Source organism: Apiospora hydei (genome assembly GCF_038363865.1).
Source record: "Apiospora hydei strain CBS 114990 chromosome Unknown utg000004l_segment0_segment0, whole genome shotgun sequence".
In the NCBI taxonomy this organism is placed as follows: domain Eukaryota; kingdom Fungi; phylum Ascomycota; class Sordariomycetes; order Amphisphaeriales; family Apiosporaceae; genus Apiospora; species Apiospora hydei.
The window spans coordinates 1949650-1970844 of record NW_027117363.1 but is presented as its reverse complement, the minus strand read 5'-3'; the positions used below and the strand labels follow the sequence as shown (position 1 = coordinate 1970844).

Here is a 21195-nt window from a genome sequence, read left to right as displayed (position 1 = left end):
AATTAATCGGAGAATGACCACCTATGATCAACGTGCAGGATTCTGAACTGGGGGCTTCTTTCGGGCAATGAACCTCAAACCGATGGCTTCTACTCAACTCACCTAGTAAGGCGTACGTTGGAATGTGACGTCCCCCCTGCCAAGCTAGTAGCCGCCTGTGATCTGCGATGCATTTCCTTACCGAATCTGCCGTGGTGGTAAGCCACCGAGGGGGAGGATGTGTACACCACCAACGCCCAAGACCGCGCGGCTGCTGAATGAGTTGCCATGAGTACATATATGACTGACCTCGAGCCCGAGTCCATTCTCTTCTTTCCAGCAGGTCGACAAGATCATAGAGCAAAAGAGAAAAAGCCCAAGGTTCCCATCTGTCTTCCAGCTTTTGTACATACTCTTCATTTCTTTACTTCCCCTGTATCAGAAATCTATTCTTCCAATTTTTTTTCCAAAATGAAGTTCACCGGACTCGTCGTTCCCTTCTTGGTAGCCTACGCCGAGGCTACCCTGCCATACAACCTCCGGGACACCTTTGGCTGTAAGTTCGAAGACTTGACCGGACCCTCTCCCCAAGGAACATGTGTTGATGGATGATTAGCCCACCCCCGAGGAGTAGCCGAGCCTCGCCACTTCCCCAAGACCTATGATGGACAACATCACGGGGCAACAGGCACGGGAGGATACCCTCATCACCACCCTACCGGTACAGGCTACCACGGCCCCCGCCCGACCAAGTACGAGGGCATGCTGTCCGGCCAGCGCAGCAGCAGCGTCACCGATCCCAACAACGGCGACGGTCAAGCCTGGGGCCCCTACCAGGGAGAATACCACCATGCCCCATGGCCGCCGGCTGGCAAAGGAAAGGGTCAAAACCACGGCACCGGCATCTTGTCCTTCCAGCCTTGGCCACGTCCCACCGGTGGTTACCACCACCACCCGCCCGGCACTGGCCAGCCGCCCAAGTGGCCCAAGACGACCTTGAGCACCCGCACCGTGTCTGCGACGCACTCATAGTACGGCGTAAGCCCTCCCCATTGTGGTATGTGCCCATCATCGCAGCAGCAGAGGTCCTCGCAAGAATGTTTCCAGCTAACTGTCTACTAGGCCCAGGCAACCGAGCCGGCCCAACCAGAGGGCCAAGATGACGAGTAGGATGCCGGCTGGCGGATGGCACTTATGAGCCATCTCCAGATAGACGCCATGAATGCTGCTAAAGCATCATGTTGTTTGTCTTCACTTTCTTCTTCTTTCAATTCCGGCTGTTCTCCGCAGCTGATTAGGGTCTCGAGTTTGGAAACACTGCATAGCGATCGTGATTTAGACGATATGTATGATACAGGGAGTTTAGATAAGGGGCGGACCGGTCCAGTCCTTGCGACTGTAAACCTCGTCTCATGAGTAGGAGCCGCGACTGAAGGATAGTCGTGGGCGCAAGGAGAAGGAAAACTAGATTGAACAACACCTTTCATTCCACCTTTGCTTGACTGATCGGATGTATTTGGTGAATTGCATGAAAACGGGGGTGGTTAACGTTGCTGCCCTTCATGACTTTTGGTGCATGCGAGCATCATACATAGCAAGCCATTCCTTACCTACCTAGGTACCAACTTGTTGACCATCTAAAAGCCATGTGTTCCTTTCATTAATCTCTCTCTGCCAATGCGAGTTTTGGATTGATGGATTCCAAGGAAAGCTTCAATTGCGCTGTTGAGACGCAGCCGGGTGGCGGGGCAATCGGATTGGGGTTGAAGAATTCCAGAAGACAATATGGAACTGAGGTAGCCAAGGGCCAGCCTGCAGGAATCAGCTCTCGGCCCGTTCTTGGAAGGTTGAAGATGGGACGAGGATGATCCCGACGATCAGGTTTGACTCTCCCGAAAGTGCGACCGTTAGAGGGCAATTGGCGGCAGACGGGTGCGTGTCGTTGCTGGTTCCTTATTAGTGCTTCAGCGGCAAGATGTAACTCGAAGCCTATGTACTGCAAGACCGGTCTCTGATTCGGACTTAAGGACACAGCCACCTAGCCACCTAACCAATATTTCATCAACTGAAGTATTAGAAGCTACTTCCTTGGTAGGTCAATCTTCGTCTGGTTTATTTCTATAAGATCATTTGCGATCATTGCATGCTTCTAATCCAATAATTCTACAGCCTAGAAACGGTGGTGAAGTGGGATGAAAGGGTTCGCTGGCCGGCCCATTCCCATTAAGCTTAAAGTGGCACAGATGCCGGTTGTTTTTTTCCTCTGCATCACATCACAGGCTGAAGGAAGGAAGTCGGGGGTTGGTGTGTGTCGTGCCCGTTTCAAATACGAGCTTCCCGCGCAACCGTCTAACGCAGGGACTGGCGCAGCAATACGTCAGATCTGCCAATGCTACACGCTCCCATCAACACGAGCGAGGAAAAAGCGGAACTGCACACATCATCACCCAATTCCTCCGGCCAGAGGCACATAGGCACTGCCTTCTTACGCGCGGCATCGAAGGGAAAGCCCGGGGAAACTTGGGCAAAGTCGCAGCTGGCAGGGCTGGGCGCGCTGGGCGTGCTGGGCGGCCAGATCGATCTACAATTCCATTTCCAACCATGTACGGCCCCAGGATCCGATCAGTGGATGGATGCGGCGGAGTTGCCAACGTTGGACATCAGGCACCATCCACATAAGTCTTCCGGGCTTGCCTCTTCTTCCTTCTTTATCATAACTACATTACCTACATATCTCCCACATTTGTAGTTGCTTTGTATTACCATAGACTTCACATCTTGCTTTATTCTAACTACTATTACAACAATCTACAATCACCAATTCCACCCAAGCGTCAAGTCGCTCGCTTTAGTCGTCAATCAATCCAGAAAGTCCAACAGTTGCCGCTACTTGCTTCTTTCGCTAAGACAATACAACAAAAAAGTAGCCGGCTCCTCCGTTTTCAATCCGAGACCTTTTCCAACCCGCCAAAAACCACCAACGACGTCATGCAATTTACATTTCGCCCTGTCGCTATTCGCCGCAGCTGCAGCTGCTCAGTCGTCAGCATCCAACTCGACCGATCTCGCTTCCACAGTAGCCCAGCTCCCGCAGTGCGCCCTAAAAATGCTACCGGGACCAAGCGACGGATGTTGGTTGCTCGCCGGGCGACTTTAGCTGCGTCTGTGGGCCCAAACGCCAGGACTTTCTCAAGGGGATCGGCTTCTGCATCGCCATCAGCAGCGGTTGCTCCAGCGAGGATGTGAACAGTACGTCGTCGTCACCTATTTGATCATTTACAACATGAACGTGCAATACTGACTTTTGATATCACTAGAACTCCAAGATCTGGCGCCGAAAATCTGCCAGAGCGTCTCCGATAACCCTTCGCCGTCCGAGGTTGCCAAGGCCTCAGCGGCTGTGACCTCGGCCGTTGGCGCCGCCCCAACTGAGTCGGACAAGAGCGCTGCCATGCGACCCGAAGTGGGCTTTGGCTTCATGGGCGCTGCTGCCCTGGCTGCTCTGGCTGCCTTGTAAAAGGCCCGTGACCAACTGCACATCATTTGTTTGGACATTGCATTCCGAAATTATTGGCGCATCACGGAAGGATAGGATATCGTTCCGCATTGGACTTCACACGATCGGCGCAAAGGCAAAGGGATACCATAGACTGGCGGGAGTCGTCGACGTTACCGCAGCTTACTGCCCACATAGATGGCAAAGGCACAGGAGGACATTTTGATTTGGGCCACCATTCGAGGTTTTATGATTTGGGAATCGGCATTATGAGAGGGGACCTAATATGGGCAATGGTCGAGATCGATACCCAGACTATCGGCGCGCCCGATGCATAAGTACTCATGAAATACATTTTGCTCTTGTAGCAGGAGATAAATACCGAAAGAATAACAATACTATGCAATGTTACTCTTCGCAGTCTACGGTGTATGTTGCAGTCTTCATGCCACATGACCATTCAATGACTGACAGATGAACGAGTTCGTCCTTCCTTTCTCATCTCTCATCGCTAGCTAAGATGAGGTTCTTAAGGCGCCCAACGGTGGCGGCAATGATAATTAACCACCTGATTGCAAACGTGACGTTGCCGGCGCCAAGTTGAACCGCAAACGCCAAGCCTCTCATTCGGGAAGCATCTACGTAGAGGCTCAACACAGATTGGAATTTGATATGCAGCCTCTTAACGGTACCTGCATAATCTCCAAGACGCCGTAAGACTTGGTGTTACTGCCGCCTCATCGAATATCGGGTTCCGCGTGTTCCTATTTGCCATGCAGTTGCCAATAGATGAAGTCTGACAACCTTGGGTCGCTTACGGATCGCTACTACCCTCATATTGTCCGGGATACGCAGATTGTGATACCGAGACCTATGTGATGCTTGGGACATAACTTGATGGGGGTACTGAATGAGAATGCTGCATTTGATGGTAGCCGATGGTGAGCGTAGTGGGAGTATAAGACAAAGGGCATCGTCAAACCTTGCCGTGATGATATAGCTGCAGCAGCTGGGCTTCTCACACTCTTCTATCGCTACGACGTTCACTGGTCAATGATATCCTTCACTCGAGGTCAGTTGTTAGCACCTGCCTATCTCCCTGCAGTGTATCAGGGTAGTGAAATAGGGGTAGCTTGCAACTTCTAACTTGGCTGTTTCTGTGGAACAGAATGGAACAGAGCCGAAACAAGCGGTCTGGACTCTGGGCCAACAAACCACAATCTCCCCGTCTGCTTTGGGATTACGGCCTTCTATTGTGTGTAGCCTAAGCAGCCCTAGGACCGACATCCATTCATCTATTCATCCCTGCCCGCCACGTGAATGTTACCTGAATCCAAGACGACCCCACAATGCCAGCGAAAGCCGGGAGGCACTCTACCACGTGGCCCTTTTCCCCGTGCCGCTGCTGTCAGGTCTAGTAGTAAGAGAAGATACAGGTGTTGTCTTGTTTATGGTGGTTCGTCTCGGACATGAACTCTTTTTGCAAATGGCCAAGTACCAATCACCCAGGGCCTCTATACACAAGCTAGGCTCGCATCCTTGCCCTCGCTCCGGAGGCACAAGCCGTCGTCCTCGACAGAGCGCAAACGCACAAGCTTCTTCTTGGCCTCGGAAGCCAGTTCATTTGCGTTCATCAGACCCTTGGTCCGGGACGCTCATTACGTTGAGCGAGATGAGCTGTTTCGTTAAGGGGTCGATGAGCAGGGAGAACCCCATGAGGAGAGATCCCACGGCAGCTACCTATTTATACGCAGGGCAACATCGTCAGCAGAGGGCATGCGTGGAACGTAATGGGTACCCGATTTGGCCCAATCCATGTTGATGTAATATCAACCACTGCGGCAAGTCCAAGCACACAAGAGAGCATGTGGGTTGATTGTCGCCATTACCCAAGCACCTACTTCGGTAATCCATGCCATTCTGGGGCTTATGCAATCGCCGTTTTTACTTATGTGGTCTGCCGTCTGTTCGGGTTACTCTCGATTTCCCGATGCCTTGGGAACGGCCACGAAGTAGCATTGTAATCCATATCCGCAGGCCACATCAGCCGCCGGACTGTTACAAGACCCCATCCGTGCTACTCTTCCCCGTCCGAAACCAGTCGAAAACCCCCTTCTCTTCATCTGTGTTCCTCCTACTTGGTATCCTCTGATTGATCCTCTCCCCCGTCACGTTTCTCCGACGAAGCTTCATCAGCAAAGTCGCCGACAACAGCGCCGACCACTGCCCCCGTGCCCGAAAAGACCGATGACACGGCCGCCATGCCGGCGCCGCCCATGGCCGCACTTTGGAGGGTACTGAAGACGGCGCCCGCGGCACCAGCTGACTGCGCGGTGGCGGCAATAGATCCTGCACAAACACAGCATCTAGGTCAGGCATCATGCCATGCTTGAAGAAGTAGACTGGAGGAGGAAGGGGAGGGTCTTACCAGCGACCGGCCCAAGAGCGCTAAACCCTACGGCTCCCAGTGCGGGGGCATCAACGCAGGAGTGAAGACAGCACCTAGAACGCAGCCAATAAGTACACCAGCCATCTTGATTGTTGAGTGAGTGTTGGAGGATGAAAGACTCGGAGTGTGGTTGTTTTGCGGCTGGAAGAGGAGTAATGAGCTGCTGGAATCGATCGAGAGAGGTTGGATGGTAAGAGGTAGAGAATATGGTAGATATTGAGGGTGGTGTGCTTGCCGATGGAAGGGCAGTGGTGAGCTTGTGAACTCGTCCAAGAGGAGTTGGGCCACTTGGAGGAGACAGTGGAGGGCGTTTGTTTCCTGAGGCTCAAGAGCTCTACATGGTAGCCTGCACATGTCACAGCGTTACTACATGCTGTGTGACCACATTTACTTGCGACTTGTGTAAACCGTGCTCCGTTTGCAAAGAACAAAAGAAATGACGCACAAACGGAACTGTTGCCCGAGGACTTCTACTCATGCAGCCACCCTCTGCGCCTAGGCAGAAACGATGACAAACCTGGTGATTGTTTCTGCGGCCTCGCATCTATCTGCTAGGTTTCCATGGAGGATACACGTCGGGTATAGTAACTAGGGGGCAAGGTCGAATGGAACAGCAGGTTTCAACATAGATCCCTTTCATATGTCGATTGTAATCAAGTACCTATGCTCCTTGCTGTCTAGTTCGGCCACCAGCCCGTCTTGAATCGTCGATCGCCAAGACGACGGATGTAAGAACATGCAAAACGAAATATAGCCCAACGGCGGCCATGAAGACAGAATGCCACATGAACACGTCCTTTTTGACTGGGTAACCGTCAGTGGTGGTCATAATGCGAATAAACACCAAGCCAGTCGTAGCCACCATCCCCGTTAAGAAGACGATCCAGGCAAGCCTGCGGTGTTCGTCTAAAAATATGTCAGTCCCACCCCATGTGTCCTTACTATGAAACACCTGGCCGCTTCTCGTATGCCCGATCTTTCCGATCCAGGTTCGCAAACGGTCCTTCCATGTTCTTTTAGTTCGAGTAGCAGATTGTTCTGGGCTATCCTGTCGATCCTTGTTTGGATCCTTATTTGGACCCTTATTTGGATCGGGGAATTGTTCCTGGCTGGTCTCTGCACGCAGGAAGAGCCTTCAAAGGACCTCACCGAGATCCGCGGTGTTGGTGCGATGGACACAAGCGAGCGGTGCAGTATCGGAAATGGCACTGTTCATATCTACTTTACTATCTCGCTATCATGCCATCATAAAATGGGATCCCACGATTACCAAATTTAGGTCCCAGAACATCGCTTTCTCTTTTTAACCTGTAACCATCGTCAGGGCTTATGGGATATCTCTACTGATGTTAGGTTCATCCGCGCGGAACCCTTGTCCAGCCCGTCCTCAAATTACCCCGTGGCGTGAATCGCGGGAACAGATGAGCCTCGGTGTTGAGGACCACTTCGGTAAGAGGCATATAATCCTCAGGGGAAAACAGAAGATACAGATACTTCAGTGTCTCGGCCTAATAGAACAATCATCGTCAGTCAGCAAATTTTCGAATCATCATGCTAATTCCCTAATAAGAATCGCTTTTTACTCACCAGCCAGAAACTCTCCATGTTATCCCTTGTCTTGGGAGGCACCGTGCGGACGTCGTCCAGGCTGGTGTAGCCGTCCCCGTCCGACGTCCGCGTGTGCTTCTGGAACGCCTGAAAGATTTTCCAGCCCCATTCGCGGTACATGTTGTCGCCCGTGATGCGGTACATCATGAACAAGCTCTCGACCGTCTCGGGCCGTTGGAGGTTGTGGGCGTCCAGGGGCTTGATGATGAAATCTCTCTTCCAGTTCCGCAATGCTAAATCCGTTTGTGTCAGTATGTGTGTCATGATATCGATACATACATTTTGAAAATGAAGAGGTAGGAACATCTCAGATATTAACTCACAGTTGCTTGACCTACGCGACTTCCTGGATCCCGGACCGGGCTGCAAGTCCTCGTTGGCTGCCTCGAACCAGGCGATTTCAGGGGCGAGTCCCGTCTCGGTCACTGCGTACATGCCCCAGCACGTCTTCATCAGCTCGGCCGCCAGCTTCATGTCTTCTTCGTGATGCTCGGTCCATTCGGGGCTCAGCCGGGCCTCGTGCAAGGTGCGTCCTTGAGTGGCGCCTAGGGCGATGGTCCCTGGGAGGAAACACACCAGGTGGTCCATCTTCGGAGAAAGGGGCCCGCCGACACCCGAAGGCAGCTCTGCGACAAACCTGAGTCTGGAATGTTTTGTCTCGGTAACCAGATGGGCCTTGATGCCTTCGAGAGCTTCGTCCCACATGTCGAGGTAGATATCTTCCCCGGTTTGGAGGTACTGTTTGGGCAGGTACTCTTTGTGTTTCCCATGTTGTCAGTATTTCTCAGATGACCCAAGGGGGAGAATATTACACAAGAACAAAAAGAAGAAAATGTTTGAAAAGTAACATGCTGGCCCCATATAATACAAAGAAGGAACATACCATAATACGAGTCCCCTCGACTACCAAGCCGTATCTCCCGTGTGGTGAAGACCCCATACTCGGCATGTACAAAGATGGGAAGCAAACCCCCATCCATCCTCTGGACGTCGAGTACCTGAAGGACCTTCTCCGCCCTCCGCCAATAAACATCGTTGCCCGTCAGGTGCGAGAGGTACTTCATCTCAAGCTGGACGGTGGCGGCTTCGGCGGTGGACGACGCGCCTCCGTCGGCATGAGACGGTATCCCTTCCTCTTACCGAGATTGACGCTGGCGTACGGGATGCCCGACCGCGATTCAAAGCCCGCGAGGAGGTGGTCGGCAAGGTCGACCGCCTTGGCAAGGTAGACGGAGTCCCGCTTAGAGGCGACGTCGGGTAGCTTTGTGGAGAGATAGTGCGCCGACAGGAGCCCGCCCATCATGCGGATGGTCGTCTCGAAGGTGTTGACGTCTTGGTCTTGGTCCCATGTCAGGTCGCATTGAAGCCACTTCCGCGCCGCGGCCAGGGGCTCCGTCAGGTTCATCAGCATCATGGTGTCGAGGCTGTCGATGATGACCCAGCCCAGCCCCTTGGGCGACATGTAGCCTCCGGTATGAGACCGTGGTCTGTATACATCTTTGCCTGATATGTGTGGAAGATTAGCATGGAATATCGGACTGAAGACAACAATTTGTCTTTAAGACGAGAGAGTGGTCTGGGTCTTACCCCAAGCATCTTTGACATATCCCTCCCAACTGGTGACAAATGCTTGTTTGACTGCTTCTCTCCGGTAGTCCCAATCGACAAGAGCAGAAGGCTTATAGTGTGAAAAGCCCAATGCGTTGTCCCTGGCCCACCGGGATATATAGAAAACCAAGGTAGCAATGAAGCCGAGAAGGCTAAGTGCTTTGCGGACCCGCCGCCAGCGAGACGCAGATGCAGCCGGCCGGATCCTGCCAATCTTGGATGCCGCTGCCGCCTCTTTGGCTCGACCACTGGTTTCCTTCCGGATTCCCGGTGAACGGGAGGGTTTCCGGAGACGGGCTTCCTTGGTTTGTGCCATCTCGAACTGCTTTTTACTCTGCCGTCAAAAAGCAGCTTTGAGATCCACGAACAAGTCTTGAGAAGTGTAAGGAAAGGGGGAAACGCGCAGGACTGTCATTCTATCACCGAGGTTTGCTTCCCGAGACAACCATGCAACGATTGGTGGCCTAGCCCCCACTGTGGTGACATGTAACGCCCGGGTGGTACATGTTTGTACGTTGGCGTACCGGGCAAACGGTATGTGTTATATTAGGAGTGGCGGCTATGCAACCCCTGATTGGCCCGCGGCAAGTGTGTTGGGTGAAAAGCCGACGGCCTTGCATGAGGAATACGACTTTCCCGGGTCGGCAACGTCGTTCATTGGCTGCGGCGTCTCAACGATCAAGAATCCGATATAAAGAATCCAACCAACACAACTTCAAGCTTTGAAACTCGCCAGCATGCAGGGACCCGAAACACGGAACGCCCAACTCCCTGATTAAGGCATGTAGTCCAGAACCTATCAACCAGCCTTATGAGGATGCTTTTTGAGGGACTACCAAATCAGTCTCAGTCTGGATACGTTGATACTGTTGATTCCATCGAACTGTATACAACACCATGTGTAATGATAAGGAGTACGGATATAAATTTGCAGATAACCGCACCATGCCACGAGACCAGAGAAAAGAGTCCAAAATTTGCTACTAACTAAGCGAGACCTCACAAGATCCGTCATTTACAGACAAAACGGGGTGACAGGACAAACTCTGATGTCAACCCTTGCCGAATCCCGGGGCAATGGGCAATCTAGTCGGTCTGGGCAGTTGCCCGGCCCGAGGACGGGTTACAGGCTCGGTCCATTTTATATGCCGGGGACTTAGATCTAGAGAAGGACCTTACACTGCGGTTGGCGCTTTTTTCTTTGCCTTTCTCGCTTGTATGGCTGATTGGAAGGTGGGAGCTCTAAGATATCGAGAATGATATGACAGTGTCAGCTCTCCGGGCGGCCCATCACCAGCAGGTTATGCTGTCCAATTAACCAATATCGCCACTCTGTATCTGATGATGATTTCATGTAAGGGATATCGATTTTCTGGCGCATGATATCCAATACCCATATTGAGTGCCCATGACACCCTTGTTGTGAGTGTATCCGGAAATCTGTGCCTTCCGCCGAAAGCATGAAGCTGGCTCCATGGCATCATTTGATAAAGGGGTCCCCCTGTTGGGAAAGGACAGCGGACCGGGTATGTGTAAGGATACGTGACCCCTCATAAAGTGGTTATATTGGCTTTGGAAACTGTATTTACTTCTCTTTAGTCTCCGTCGAGTGGTGTTGAGTGCTACCTTCGACTGCCCGCTTATCGAAAATCTTGCAGTACCGGTCCATATCACTGATATCTTAAGCTATCGTATCTGGCCATTTCCTACACAGACCGTAGGGCGTACACACTCTCCAGAGCCATGAACCTCTCCCACTGTTCCTCCCCAATCCCACCCTCACCATGACGACCCCCTACCCACCTGCCACCGACGCCGCCGGCACCGTAACCATCTTCGTGCCCCTAACGACCACCTTCACCGCCGCCTCGAGCTGCTCGACCCTCTTCCGCCAGAACGGGCCCAGCCTGGTAGCCTACGACCCCGGCTACGGCCTCGACATCCACACGCGCGCAGGCGGGGGCAAGTGCGCCCCCGGCGCCGTGACGACGTGGTGGGAGCAAGCCCGCCTCGGCTTCAACGACGACGACGGCCACCACACCGCCGCCAGCCTGGGACCCCTGACGTGTCCCGACGGCTGGTCGACGCTGGCCTCGTCTCGGAAGGACGCGCAGAGTACCGTGGCCATGTGCTGTCCATCGTAAGTCACATGCCTCGGACACACCACACGCACCGCGAGATCAGCTCACTGACACACGCTCCTTTCTCTCCCCTCCTCCGAACGCAGAGGCTACACCCTAGCCGACGGCCTCACGGGCTCCATCAAAGGCGACTGCCGCTCGACCGCGGCGCGCGGCGACGTGCTGACGTACGCCATGACGGCGTACAGCGGGCCCTCGTCCTGGCAGATGGCGACGACGACGCTGACGACGGGCTCCTTCGTCGGCACCATCGCGGTGGTCGGCTGGAACATTGACCGCCGCGAGGGCGAGACGACGACAGACGCCGCCCCAGCTGCTACTGGTACCGACTGGCGGCAGAGCCAAGGCCTGGCGGCGGCTCCGACGGCGACGGGGGTTCACCGGGAGCGACAATGCCGACACTGCCGCAGCTGCCTGGCAACTACGATCTGCCACTGCCATCGACTACTGGCAGCCAGGAGGGACAGAACCAAGGAAGCCAGCAACAGCAAGCCGGTGCGGGGAACTCATCGTCGTCATCATCATCGCAAGACAAGGACAGCGGCAACGCGACAACTATCGGCGTGAGCGTGGGTATAAGTCTGGGCGCCGTAGCTCTGTTACTGGGCGCAGCAGTACTGCTGGTGCGGCGACGGCGACGACGCAAGCTCTTCATCAGCCCAGACGAAAGAAGAGGGGCTTTGGAAGGCCCGGCGGCTCCTCCTCCGGCAGCAGAGCAACAGCAGCAGCAGTCGTCGTGGTGGGCGGGACTGCCGGCTCCCCTGGGACGGAGTCGGACGGACGCCGGGACGAAGAGGCGGCCCAGCGAGCTCCCGGATGCCCCTTATCAGCTGGCCGTGGCGGAGCTGGACGGGGGCTGGCAGCGATGACGGATGCCGGGATGTGGCTATCAGTAGTACCAAGCCGTCGGGCTCTTGTCCGAGGCCCAGCATGAGCGGACGCTTGGCTCGTGGTCTCGCCAGCGACACCATTGTCTGGCATTGATTCCAACTAAATGTAGTTATCCAAATATATTTGAAACCTGTAATTATAGCTTCTAGCATATATACTCTATGTGCCTGCCGTTCAGAAGACCAGATGTTTTTTGAAGGGTAGTAGCAGCCTTGACTACTCCAAGAGCGACTGGCAATGTCGCCATGGGTGCTTGTAGCAGCTCTTTGGGAGGAAGTGTCTTATTTTGTCTTCCGTCTTTGAATCTAGCTTCTATCCCATAATGGCGCGCTCCTACCTCGCGCTGCTGCCAAATCCCTTATTACCCACATGACAACATGTGCGAGGAATGGATTCCGCCCAGTAGTGTCTATCTTGATGCTATCGTCAAGTTGTGTTTTCTGTGCCTTCTTCTCTAAGTGCCCTACAAAACCAAGCGCCTCGCCAGTTAAAAACTACTTTCTGATTTCAACGAACCCAACCACGAATAACAGATACTGTCTGCAACATGGAAACCCCTTATTTCTCAGGGACTCTACCCTCTAAGCCCGCGACGGCGGCAAGGTTGACCGAGCTGAGAACCGTGCTGTCGTCGTTTCTGCCGCTACTGCCAGCGCCGGCCAAGAGACCCGTGGCCTCCACCACGTCCGCAGGTTCCAGTATGTGCCATCGCGCAAGCGTGACCTTGGTACTGGCTCCCACGGTAACCGTGAAGACGTTCTCAGGCTCGAGGGCGGTACCACTCAGGCCGCTCAAAGCTCGGAACATGTCTTCATCCGTGAAATCGTCGCCCATGCAGAGGACGAACTCAAGCTTCGACGGATCCGATGACGGACTGCCCTGGACGTGGGAGATGTCCTTGTTATAGTCGTTCACGAGTCGCTTGGCAATCTCGCCCTTGTTGATGAAGGTCGGTCGAACCTCGAGGTTGGCCTTGCCCTCCATGACGTCTACATCCCACTTCTTGGCGACGCTGGCCTCGAGCTCCTTCTGACATTCGCGAGCAGCGTGGACGCCTTGCTCGGGGTCTGCTTGCCTGTAGTGCCAAGTCAATGCGCACCGCTTTCGCTCAATAATAGAACCTAGCGCATTTTGTTAGTAGCCGAGTCAAACCACAAGTCTGGAAAGTGAAGAAAACGGGTAGAAGCAGAACTTACCATGCACGCGATCGGTATATTTCTGGAAGATTGCAACAACCTCCTCTTGCCAGCTCATGTCGAACTTCTCAGCCAGGTTCTCCCAGACAGTCTCGCCGGGATGTCTAATAAAGCTCCCGTGCTCGGCGCTGAAACCCAGCTCCGAAATGTGCCCAAGATGCTGTTGCAAGAACTCCTGGTCACGGCCAGATATGATCCATACATCGTTCCGGTGGTCAGCAGCCAGCGTTTGAAGGGTCTGAATCACACGCTCCGAAGGAATAGCCGCACTAGGTTCCCTAACGATTGGTGTGAGTGTCCCGTCGTAATCGAACATGAAAAGACGCTTGCTGGCGGCGCGGTACCGCGCCAACAACTCGGTGCGGTCCAGCAATGGCGTAGCGCTCGCGTTCCTGTTGTTTGCCAGGTTGCTAACCAGTTTCCGCAGGAACTTGGTGATCCAACTCTGAACATTCTGCTGAGCCACGTGGTTGTACAGGGGCTTCTGCATGGACTCGCGCTCCTTGCCGTCCATGGTAAGCGCGTTGTCGATCTGCTTTGCCACGCCACTGAGGTCCCAGGGGTTGATATGGATCGCATCCCGCAGGAAACCAGCGGTACCACTGAATTCGGACAGAATCAAAGGGCCATGGTTGTCGCGTTGGCAGACGACGTACTCCAGACTCGTTGTGTTCATGCCGTCCCGAACCGAGGTGATCAGGCCGATGTCAGCTGCCCTCAGAAGAGCAAAGTACTCGTCCTGGCTCAAGTACTGCGGGTAGTGTTGCACGGGGGAGAATGTGAGGCCTCCAAAAGCGCCATTGATCCTCATCACCAGTTCATTGACTCGACTGGCAATTTTGTTCTCGGAATCCTCCTCAATGTTGGTGGGTGAGGTGACCTGAATGAGGACCACCTTTTCCGCCCAGTCAGGGTACAGTTCAAGGAAGCGCTCGAATGCCATGAGCTTTTGAGCCACGCCGCGGACACTATCTAGGCGATCGCGGCCCACAATGATCTTCTTGCCTTGGTACATTGTCTTGAGGCTCTCGTACGCCTTTGTAACGGAGGGGCTCCAAGCAAGTTGCTCCACCTTGGCGAAGTCGATGCCGATAGGAAACACGCCCACTTCGACACGGGTCCCGTAGGCGTCCACGCCGATCGAGTCAGACGGGAAATCAAGCACGCGGGTACAGCAGCTCGAAAAGTGACGCGAGTAGCTGTATGACTGGAATCCGACCAGGTTGGCCCCGAGAACACCTTCGAGAACCTCCTTTCGCCGCGGCAGACAACGCAGAAACTCGCTACTGGGGAAGGGGCTGTGGAGATAGAAGGAGATGTACATGTTCGGAGCTCTCTGGCGCAACATGCTGGGGAGCAGCATGAGGTAGAAGTCGTGGATAACCACGACATCACCAGGCTTGTAAATTTCGATAATCTTATTGGCGAACTTGAGGTTCATTCTGTAGTAGTCGGCCCACTGAATGCGCTCGGATCTGCCATCTGTTGGTTCATGCTGCTTGTAGTGGAATAGGGTGTAGAGCTCGTGGTCTGCATATCGTCTCCATCGGTTCTGGTCTGTTAGGGTGATACCCTCATCGGACATTTCATCGTCGTCGGCGAGCCATACAGGCACGGTCTTGATCCGCTTGTCATGTGCGAGTTGCTGCTCGAGATCTAGTTGATGCTCCTTGGGTATGAAGGTGCCATCTTGCACAGCAGGCGTGGGGGGCGTTGAAGTATCAACAGGAATCGGCGCCGAGAGCACGTTCTTCCCGGGGATATTGGCGGTGACCTCCGGAGGGGTACCAGGGGGTGAATAGGGGTTATATGGCGTCTCAATCTCGCCGGTCCATGCCACAACGGTGTGGTTCCAAGGCGACTCGTCGGAGGAGAGGTACGAGAAGGCATCGTAGAGTGCGGACTGACCGCGCCTCGAGCCCAATTCCCAGTCGCCAGACTGACGGTATTTCAGCGCATAAGGAAGATTAAAGGCAGCTGAGATGATGTTTCCCGTAAGCGCCAGCTCGGGTACTGCGTCTTTGATCTGAGAAATGGATTGGCGACGTCCCTTCGACGCCAGGCTCATGCGACGCAGGACAGCTTGGTCGGACATTGTGCCCTCGGTAGCACCCTCTGTAAAGCCTGGCAAAACGTTGTCTCCTGGTGTTTGGGGGTTCGCCGGGTTGGTTGTGAAGTAGTTCGGACTGGTAGATCTGGCTTTCTTGTCTTCGTCGTCCTCGTGATAGGTCTCTAAGTGAATGCCAGGGGTGACGGGGACGTTTGTGTTGGAAGCTCGCTCGTGGGCAGGGAGTTCTGATTCGGCTCGATTGAGTAGCGCGGGGCGGGGAGAGTTTACTTCCTCCGTCTGAAGAATCTCGTCCAATCTGCCCTTCTTAAGGGGGGGTCGGGTTCTGTTCCGCCATGATGACCTGTTTAGTGATGCTGGTCTGACTGCTTCTAGTAGCGAATGGTGGGGGTGCGGCAGCGGCGTGAATTGCAGGTAAAGCCAAAAACCAAAATAGCAATCAACGCTGGTGTGAGGAGGGCAGGCTGGCAGAATGGCTCTCGGCCGGTCGCGACGTTCGAGACTACAGCGAGCGAGGTTCGGAAGGGAGAGGGAGTGGGAATATAAGTGCGATGGCAATGTTGCCCTCCTGATCTCAGGGCGGTAAAAGGAGCAATAATGAGCTGCCCTGGGCGTTGGCACCCTGGTCGCTTTAAGATAAACTGCGGTGGTGGTCCAACGAATGAAAGTTTCAATGGAACCAAGGAAGGTGGGAAGTGATAGGAGAGTCAAGCCGGAATCAAGGGGGACGGAAGGAAGAGTAGGCAGTCGTCGTAATAAAAATAACAATCGTAGGTAGGTCGTGCTACCTAGCCTCTTTTCACTGCTCGTCCAGATGCACAACAAACCCGGAGGGAAAGCATGAGGATTCGAAGTTGGTTCCAATCATTGCTGACCGGGTTTGTGGTGGGGCAGTCACTGGACGCGCTCTTCCAAGGCTTCTTCCCCTTCTGTACTGCCAGCTTCTGGCACTGGGACCTGGGACCGGGAGGTTTTGCTCCTAAACTAAGTAGGTGGGATAAAAGGGGATCGCAGAATCCGCCAGATCGGTAGATCTCCTCGTCTCGTCCCCTTCCGCGACTCTGTCTGGCTGGGCTTGCGGGCTTGCGGGCTTGCTGGCTGGGCTGGCTGGCGCAATGCGTCTCTGGTGTCTGGCTTTGCTGGCTCTACGACCGGCCTGGCCTGGGCTGGCTGAAGGATGGGATGGGGGGTAGACTGGGGCCGTCTGCGACGGATGCATGCGTGGCTACATGCATTTCCCAAAACCTATTATCCCGTGCTTCCTCTTTGTTTCTGGGCGACGCTCATACCGAAATGCGACAGCATCGTGGGCATGGCATTGATGCACTCAGTCCGTGGGTGCGACTTGCACTCGAGCGCTGATTGGGTTGCGCCGTGTTCCAGTTCTCTGTCCCACAGTCCTGTTCCACGCCTACGCAATTGTGTGTGTGCGTGCAGGTGTTGTGTGTGAAAATGAAGAGGACAGGCGATGACGAAACTTGGCGGGGCAGAATAGACTCGCTCGACGAGAGGGAAAGGAAAGACCGATCGCACGTACCTGCGTACCTCGAATAGACTGACGTAAAGTAAAGCCCGCTGTCAGAAAACAAGTGGGAAGCGACAAACAGCCACTAAGAACACGGCAAATAACTGGTCAGGATTCCGAAACGAATGATTTTGGGTCTAGTAGCAACGAGCTTCAAAGAATGAGAGTTGAGCGATGCGAGAGAGGAAGGGTGAGTGAGGGCAGGCAACACAGACTTCCGAGACAGCAACACCAAGGTAATAAAGCAACCGCCAGCTCGCAGTCAGTTGCTCGCTGTGCGTGGTCTTTAAGGTTCGGCCATTGTCGACCTGGCCCAAAGCATCCATGTGCCCGTCCGCCCGTCGCGAAAACCCATCGTTCGGTCGGTCGTCGTCCCTATTCTCTCTAGCAGCTACAGCCTACAGGCCAGACTCCAGTCGACATACCAACATGCCTACACCACCTGCAGCTGCATACCGCCTGCTGCTGCTACCACCTTACCCTCCGTTTTTTCCTGCTCATGCTCGTTCTCCGTCCAACTCGTTAATGTAAAGCTGCAGCAGTACCGAGAGTCAGGTTCCGTTGCCAAGCGCAGCGCACCGAAGCTATTGACGCAACGGGCCCAAATCCCAAGGGAAATATGGATACTCCCCATGAAATTTCTCCATGGGATGAACGATCTAGACTCTGCTAGAAAGTCGACAACTTTGGGCCAGCGAACCACGATACCTACTGGGTATTGGCCTGCTTACTCTCCTTGGTCTTGCGACTGGGAGAAGCCCGCTCTTCGTGGTCGGACTACACGGGAACGGCATCCTAGAAAGGTCCTGTGACGACATTGAAGCTGGGCTGCGATATCCTGTTTCCCCGCGGCACATACTTTCTGCGGTTCGACACCTATTGCCCCCAGTCGGCCCGAGCTCCGCCTGGCCAGTACACCCACTGTACGAAGTAGCAATATGTCCTCAACGCATTACCTACTGCACTGATGAGAGGTCATGAGGAGAGAGGGAGAGGGGCATTTTTGAGGCACTTGCTGCTAGCGACCGAATTTGCACTGCCTAGGCTAATCAACGAATGTACCCCGGGACAGGGCATTCTCGGGGGATGGGATTCTGGAAGAAGCCGACCTTCTCCGATCCTACATTTCAGCTTGCATCGCGAAATCAATCGCGTGCAGCAAGCGGCGTGTGTGTCGCAAAACGACATGGAGGGGCAGAAAGGCACATGAAGAGGGGCAGGAATTGGCTGGTACTTCGGCCTTCGAACCTGCGATCGACATGGGCCAATCCCAACCCCACGTCGTGCCACGCCGAATCGCTGTTGGCGATCTCCGACTAGCCCTGCACGCTGGCAATTGGCGAGGTTGCACTCGACATTCTGACATCCTGCTATTTCTCTTGATGTCGCATCTGGATCGTAAGTTATCTTTCGGGCTGAATAGCCCACCTGCTCACATACAGCCTTCGATTCAGGCTCGATGATTGACGCCCAACTAGAATGCGCGCCAACCTGCATAGATGTAGGCTACTTGCAGGCGTGCGTGCAGCAGGCCCTTTCGCAAACCCTAATCGCCCATTCGGTCGTATGAACGGCGCGGGCTACCCGTTCTGAAGCCAACCTGTTATCGGAGCTAGTTTTCCCTGTAGATATTTCTTATTTGAACGTTGTTTTTCGGAAATCGTATTGGCTTGGTAACGAATCAAATATTGTAGAGCGCAAAGCTGCTTTGGCGTTCAGATCGAGCATCCCCTTTCAGAATAGGGGCTGGTTGATAACTTGCCGGTGCTGAGTCTGGGGCTTACGAGTCTTCGACCACATCAGTCGGTCTCGCCCGTCAGTCCACCGATCCCTTCCGTCTCTGTGTCGGTGAGCCTCCTTCCCCTGAGGTTTCCCGGGCCAGACCGCCCCCCAATACGCCCAATCTCGACCTATTGTAATTTCCCAAAATCTCCACAAACCCCAACTGCTAACTCAAATCATTCCGGGGATGCGGAGTTCACATGGTAGCATGGGGAAAGTCGTACATAGGACAGGAGTGGAAAGGGGGTGTCGGTGCACGACATAACCATCCAAATTGAAGGTTTGGAAACTCGGAGCATGGGTATCTTCAATGCCCATCCAGCGATGAGTTATTCTCCCAATAACACAATCAATGCGACTTTGCCTTAGCCGTCGCAATAAGTGGTGCAATTGAATTATTGATGTTCCTCTTAATTCAACCCAGGACATCCCAATAGTAATGTCCATGATTCTTCCTCTGACATTGCCTGGCCCGTGATGCACGAGCGGCCCGAAGCAAACTCCTGTGTCCAACATAACTTGAGTTGACGGCCAACGCATCTTTGGCGCAGTTGCATATCCTCGACCACAGAGATTACTGGTGATGACTTGGCGTCCGTCCTTTGCCGGCACTTCCGTGTTTGCCAACATGGCGAAGCTTCGCGGCCGGTACCCCCGTCGTGCACCCACCTTGCACGCGGCGGGATCTTCGGGTAGATCCTCCTATCATCAAGCGGACTGTGTCGGGTCCCATCATCGTCACCTGCCATGTCCCAAATGTGGCAACCAAGGTAGAAATGAGTGCCTGGCCAGCATACTGGAGATTATGGTGGCTCAGGTTGAGCATGATGATGAGGGCATCGGAGCCGTCGGTGTCCGACAAGCTGGACGTACTACCCACGTACTACGAGGACGGTGCCTCCACGCAGGGAGACGCGCGGAGAGATCGGCTACAAGCTGTAAGTATAAACGTCGAGCAGCAAACGGACAACGGCAAGATTAGGAGTTGTTGCAGAACTCCACACATATTCGTCCGATGCAATGAATAGAGACGGGAGCGGCGGTATGATCTGTGCTACGTATCACCCGGTGTCCAGGCGCCAGGTTGAGGGAACAAATGGCGATGCGTGTATACTCGTACATAGAATATCGAGTCGATGGTTAGAGAAAGTCCACTGCCTATATGATGAGGTTAAGTTTCATGATGACCCGGGACTGGAATACAAAAGTGACTTGATAAGTGATGTTAAGAATGTCGAAGGAAATAAAGAAACGGTAGTGGTTTGGCTGCTGTTGGGTAAGTCATAGAGCTTGGGGGTATTAGGGTATAATACCTTTTTTTCGAGTCGATATGTGTTGAGTTTGCTCGGTTTTGAGCCACTTGTTTCTGCTCGTCTGCGCTGGTATGAGTCGAAAAGGAAAAGAACACAGAAGAGAAAAGTCTGGACCTGCGGCGGTTCTTATTGTGGGAGGGCCACAGCCACGGACGTCGTGATTTTGGCAGCCTTCAATTTCTGAAACTTTGAGAGACAGGGGAAGAGAGAGAAAGAAATACTCAGAGGCCAGTCCTTCACTATTAGGATAGACTGAATATTCTCCCCAGCTAAGGAGTGTTCAGGTAAATGGCGGAGACCGCAATTCTTCAGATCACTCGCGGTCGCGCCGGCAGTGGCGAGTACGGGTAGGGTCACTCAAAACCATCCTTCTCGCAACTTGAAAGTTCCAAGTTGAAACTGATCCGTAGGGAGAGTCTGCCAACAGCAACCGATGTTTTATCTGGATTTCGTTACTGTTGGTATGGGAATGCAAGTAGGTGCGATGTGCTTCAAGTCTTGTCTATCCTGATACGTTGTTACGTTGAGTTGCTAGGGGTACACCATCTTGAGCCACACTAGCAAGAAGAAGCCCATCAAGGATGAGTGTTTCTGTTTATTAGTGCAAACGGAACAAAAGAAGCCGCTGTAGGGGTCGATAAGGGGTCGATATGGGGGTCCATGTTTCAGTCTCGGAGGCTGTGCTATCTACCACGTGCGCTTCTCTGTGCCAAATGTGCTTATGAGTTTGCAATATAAGCCTTAATGGACCATCCGCCACAGCTAATTGGGCTGTCAAATCAGGCAGTGGACGTATGATGTAGATAATGTATCTAGATATACCACTTCGTGCTCGATGTTGGAGTATCGCTCAAAAGCCCCTAGAGGTGCCTTGGGGTCGGCAAACCCTCGAAGTTCGATGCTATTCTGTTTGTTAGAACCTGTCTTCATCTGTCTATAGTTAGAAGTCATAGGATTTGGCTCCATGTAAGTACTGTTTTACCAAAGGAGCCATCGATGTTGGGCCAGTAAAGCTGGAAGAAGGGCCAACGTCACGGGGCTTAGCACGCTGAAGCAATTATTAAGAGACTACACAAAGCTACACGTTGAAAAATATATACCCTGGTATTTTGATCAGACCTTGTATCGGAAATGGGCAT

At 53.5% G+C, this 21195-nt stretch overlaps 9 protein-coding genes across 9 annotated transcripts; 3 read left to right on the top strand and 6 right to left on the bottom strand.

Moving 5' to 3' along the window:
- Positions 1-450: 450 nt before the first annotated feature.
- PG997_003129 (uncharacterized protein) lies at positions 451-1011 on the top strand (the record flags this gene model as incomplete). The annotated part of the gene is made up of 2 exons (XM_066807444.1): positions 451-535; positions 596-1011. The coding sequence occupies 2 exons, from the start codon at positions 451-453 to the stop codon at positions 1009-1011; spliced, it is 501 nt and encodes a 166-aa protein (XP_066671062.1).
- A 1357-nt stretch (positions 1012-2368) lies between these two features.
- PG997_003128 (uncharacterized protein) lies at positions 2369-3496 on the top strand (the record flags this gene model as incomplete). The annotated part of the gene is made up of 4 exons (XM_066807443.1): positions 2369-2582; positions 3006-3072; positions 3137-3228; positions 3297-3496. 4 exons carry the CDS (start codon positions 2369-2371, stop codon positions 3494-3496), a joined length of 573 nt encoding a protein of 190 aa, XP_066671061.1.
- A 2113-nt stretch (positions 3497-5609) lies between these two features.
- Positions 5610-6008, bottom strand: PG997_003127 (uncharacterized protein; the record flags this gene model as incomplete). Its single annotated transcript, XM_066807442.1, has 2 exons — positions 5610-5801; positions 6000-6008. The coding sequence occupies 2 exons, from the start codon at positions 6006-6008 to the stop codon at positions 5610-5612; spliced, it is 201 nt and encodes a 66-aa protein (XP_066671060.1).
- Positions 6009-7279: 1271 nt separating this feature from the next.
- On the bottom strand, positions 7280-8237 carry PG997_003126 (glycoside hydrolase; the record flags this gene model as incomplete). The annotated part of the gene is made up of 3 exons (XM_066807441.1): positions 7280-7432; positions 7512-7765; positions 7856-8237. The coding sequence occupies 3 exons, from the start codon at positions 8235-8237 to the stop codon at positions 7280-7282; spliced, it is 789 nt and encodes a 262-aa protein (XP_066671059.1).
- A 355-nt stretch (positions 8238-8592) lies between these two features.
- Positions 8593-9456, bottom strand: PG997_003125 (glycoside hydrolase; the record flags this gene model as incomplete). The annotated part of the gene is made up of 2 exons (XM_066807440.1): positions 8593-9035; positions 9120-9456. The coding sequence occupies 2 exons, from the start codon at positions 9454-9456 to the stop codon at positions 8593-8595; spliced, it is 780 nt and encodes a 259-aa protein (XP_066671058.1).
- Positions 9457-10924: 1468 nt separating this feature from the next.
- On the top strand, positions 10925-11848 carry PG997_003124 (uncharacterized protein; the record flags this gene model as incomplete). Its single annotated transcript, XM_066807439.1, has 2 exons — positions 10925-11280; positions 11368-11848. The coding sequence occupies 2 exons, from the start codon at positions 10925-10927 to the stop codon at positions 11846-11848; spliced, it is 837 nt and encodes a 278-aa protein (XP_066671057.1).
- A 32-nt stretch (positions 11849-11880) lies between these two features.
- Positions 11881-12252, bottom strand: PG997_003123 (uncharacterized protein; the record flags this gene model as incomplete). The annotated part of the gene is made up of 1 exon (XM_066807438.1): positions 11881-12252. One exon carries the CDS (start codon positions 12250-12252, stop codon positions 11881-11883), a length of 372 nt encoding a protein of 123 aa, XP_066671056.1.
- Positions 12253-12730: 478 nt separating this feature from the next.
- Positions 12731-16304, bottom strand: PG997_003122 (glycosyltransferase family 20; the record flags this gene model as incomplete). The annotated part of the gene is made up of 3 exons (XM_066807437.1): positions 12731-13293; positions 13369-15797; positions 16264-16304. The coding sequence occupies 3 exons, from the start codon at positions 16302-16304 to the stop codon at positions 12731-12733; spliced, it is 3033 nt and encodes a 1010-aa protein (XP_066671055.1).
- A 4514-nt stretch (positions 16305-20818) lies between these two features.
- Positions 20819-21195, bottom strand: PG997_003121 (uncharacterized protein; the record flags this gene model as incomplete). The annotated part of the gene is made up of 4 exons (XM_066807436.1): positions 20819-20827; positions 20879-20986; positions 21039-21104; positions 21157-21195. The coding sequence occupies 4 exons, from the start codon at positions 21193-21195 to the stop codon at positions 20819-20821; spliced, it is 222 nt and encodes a 73-aa protein (XP_066671054.1).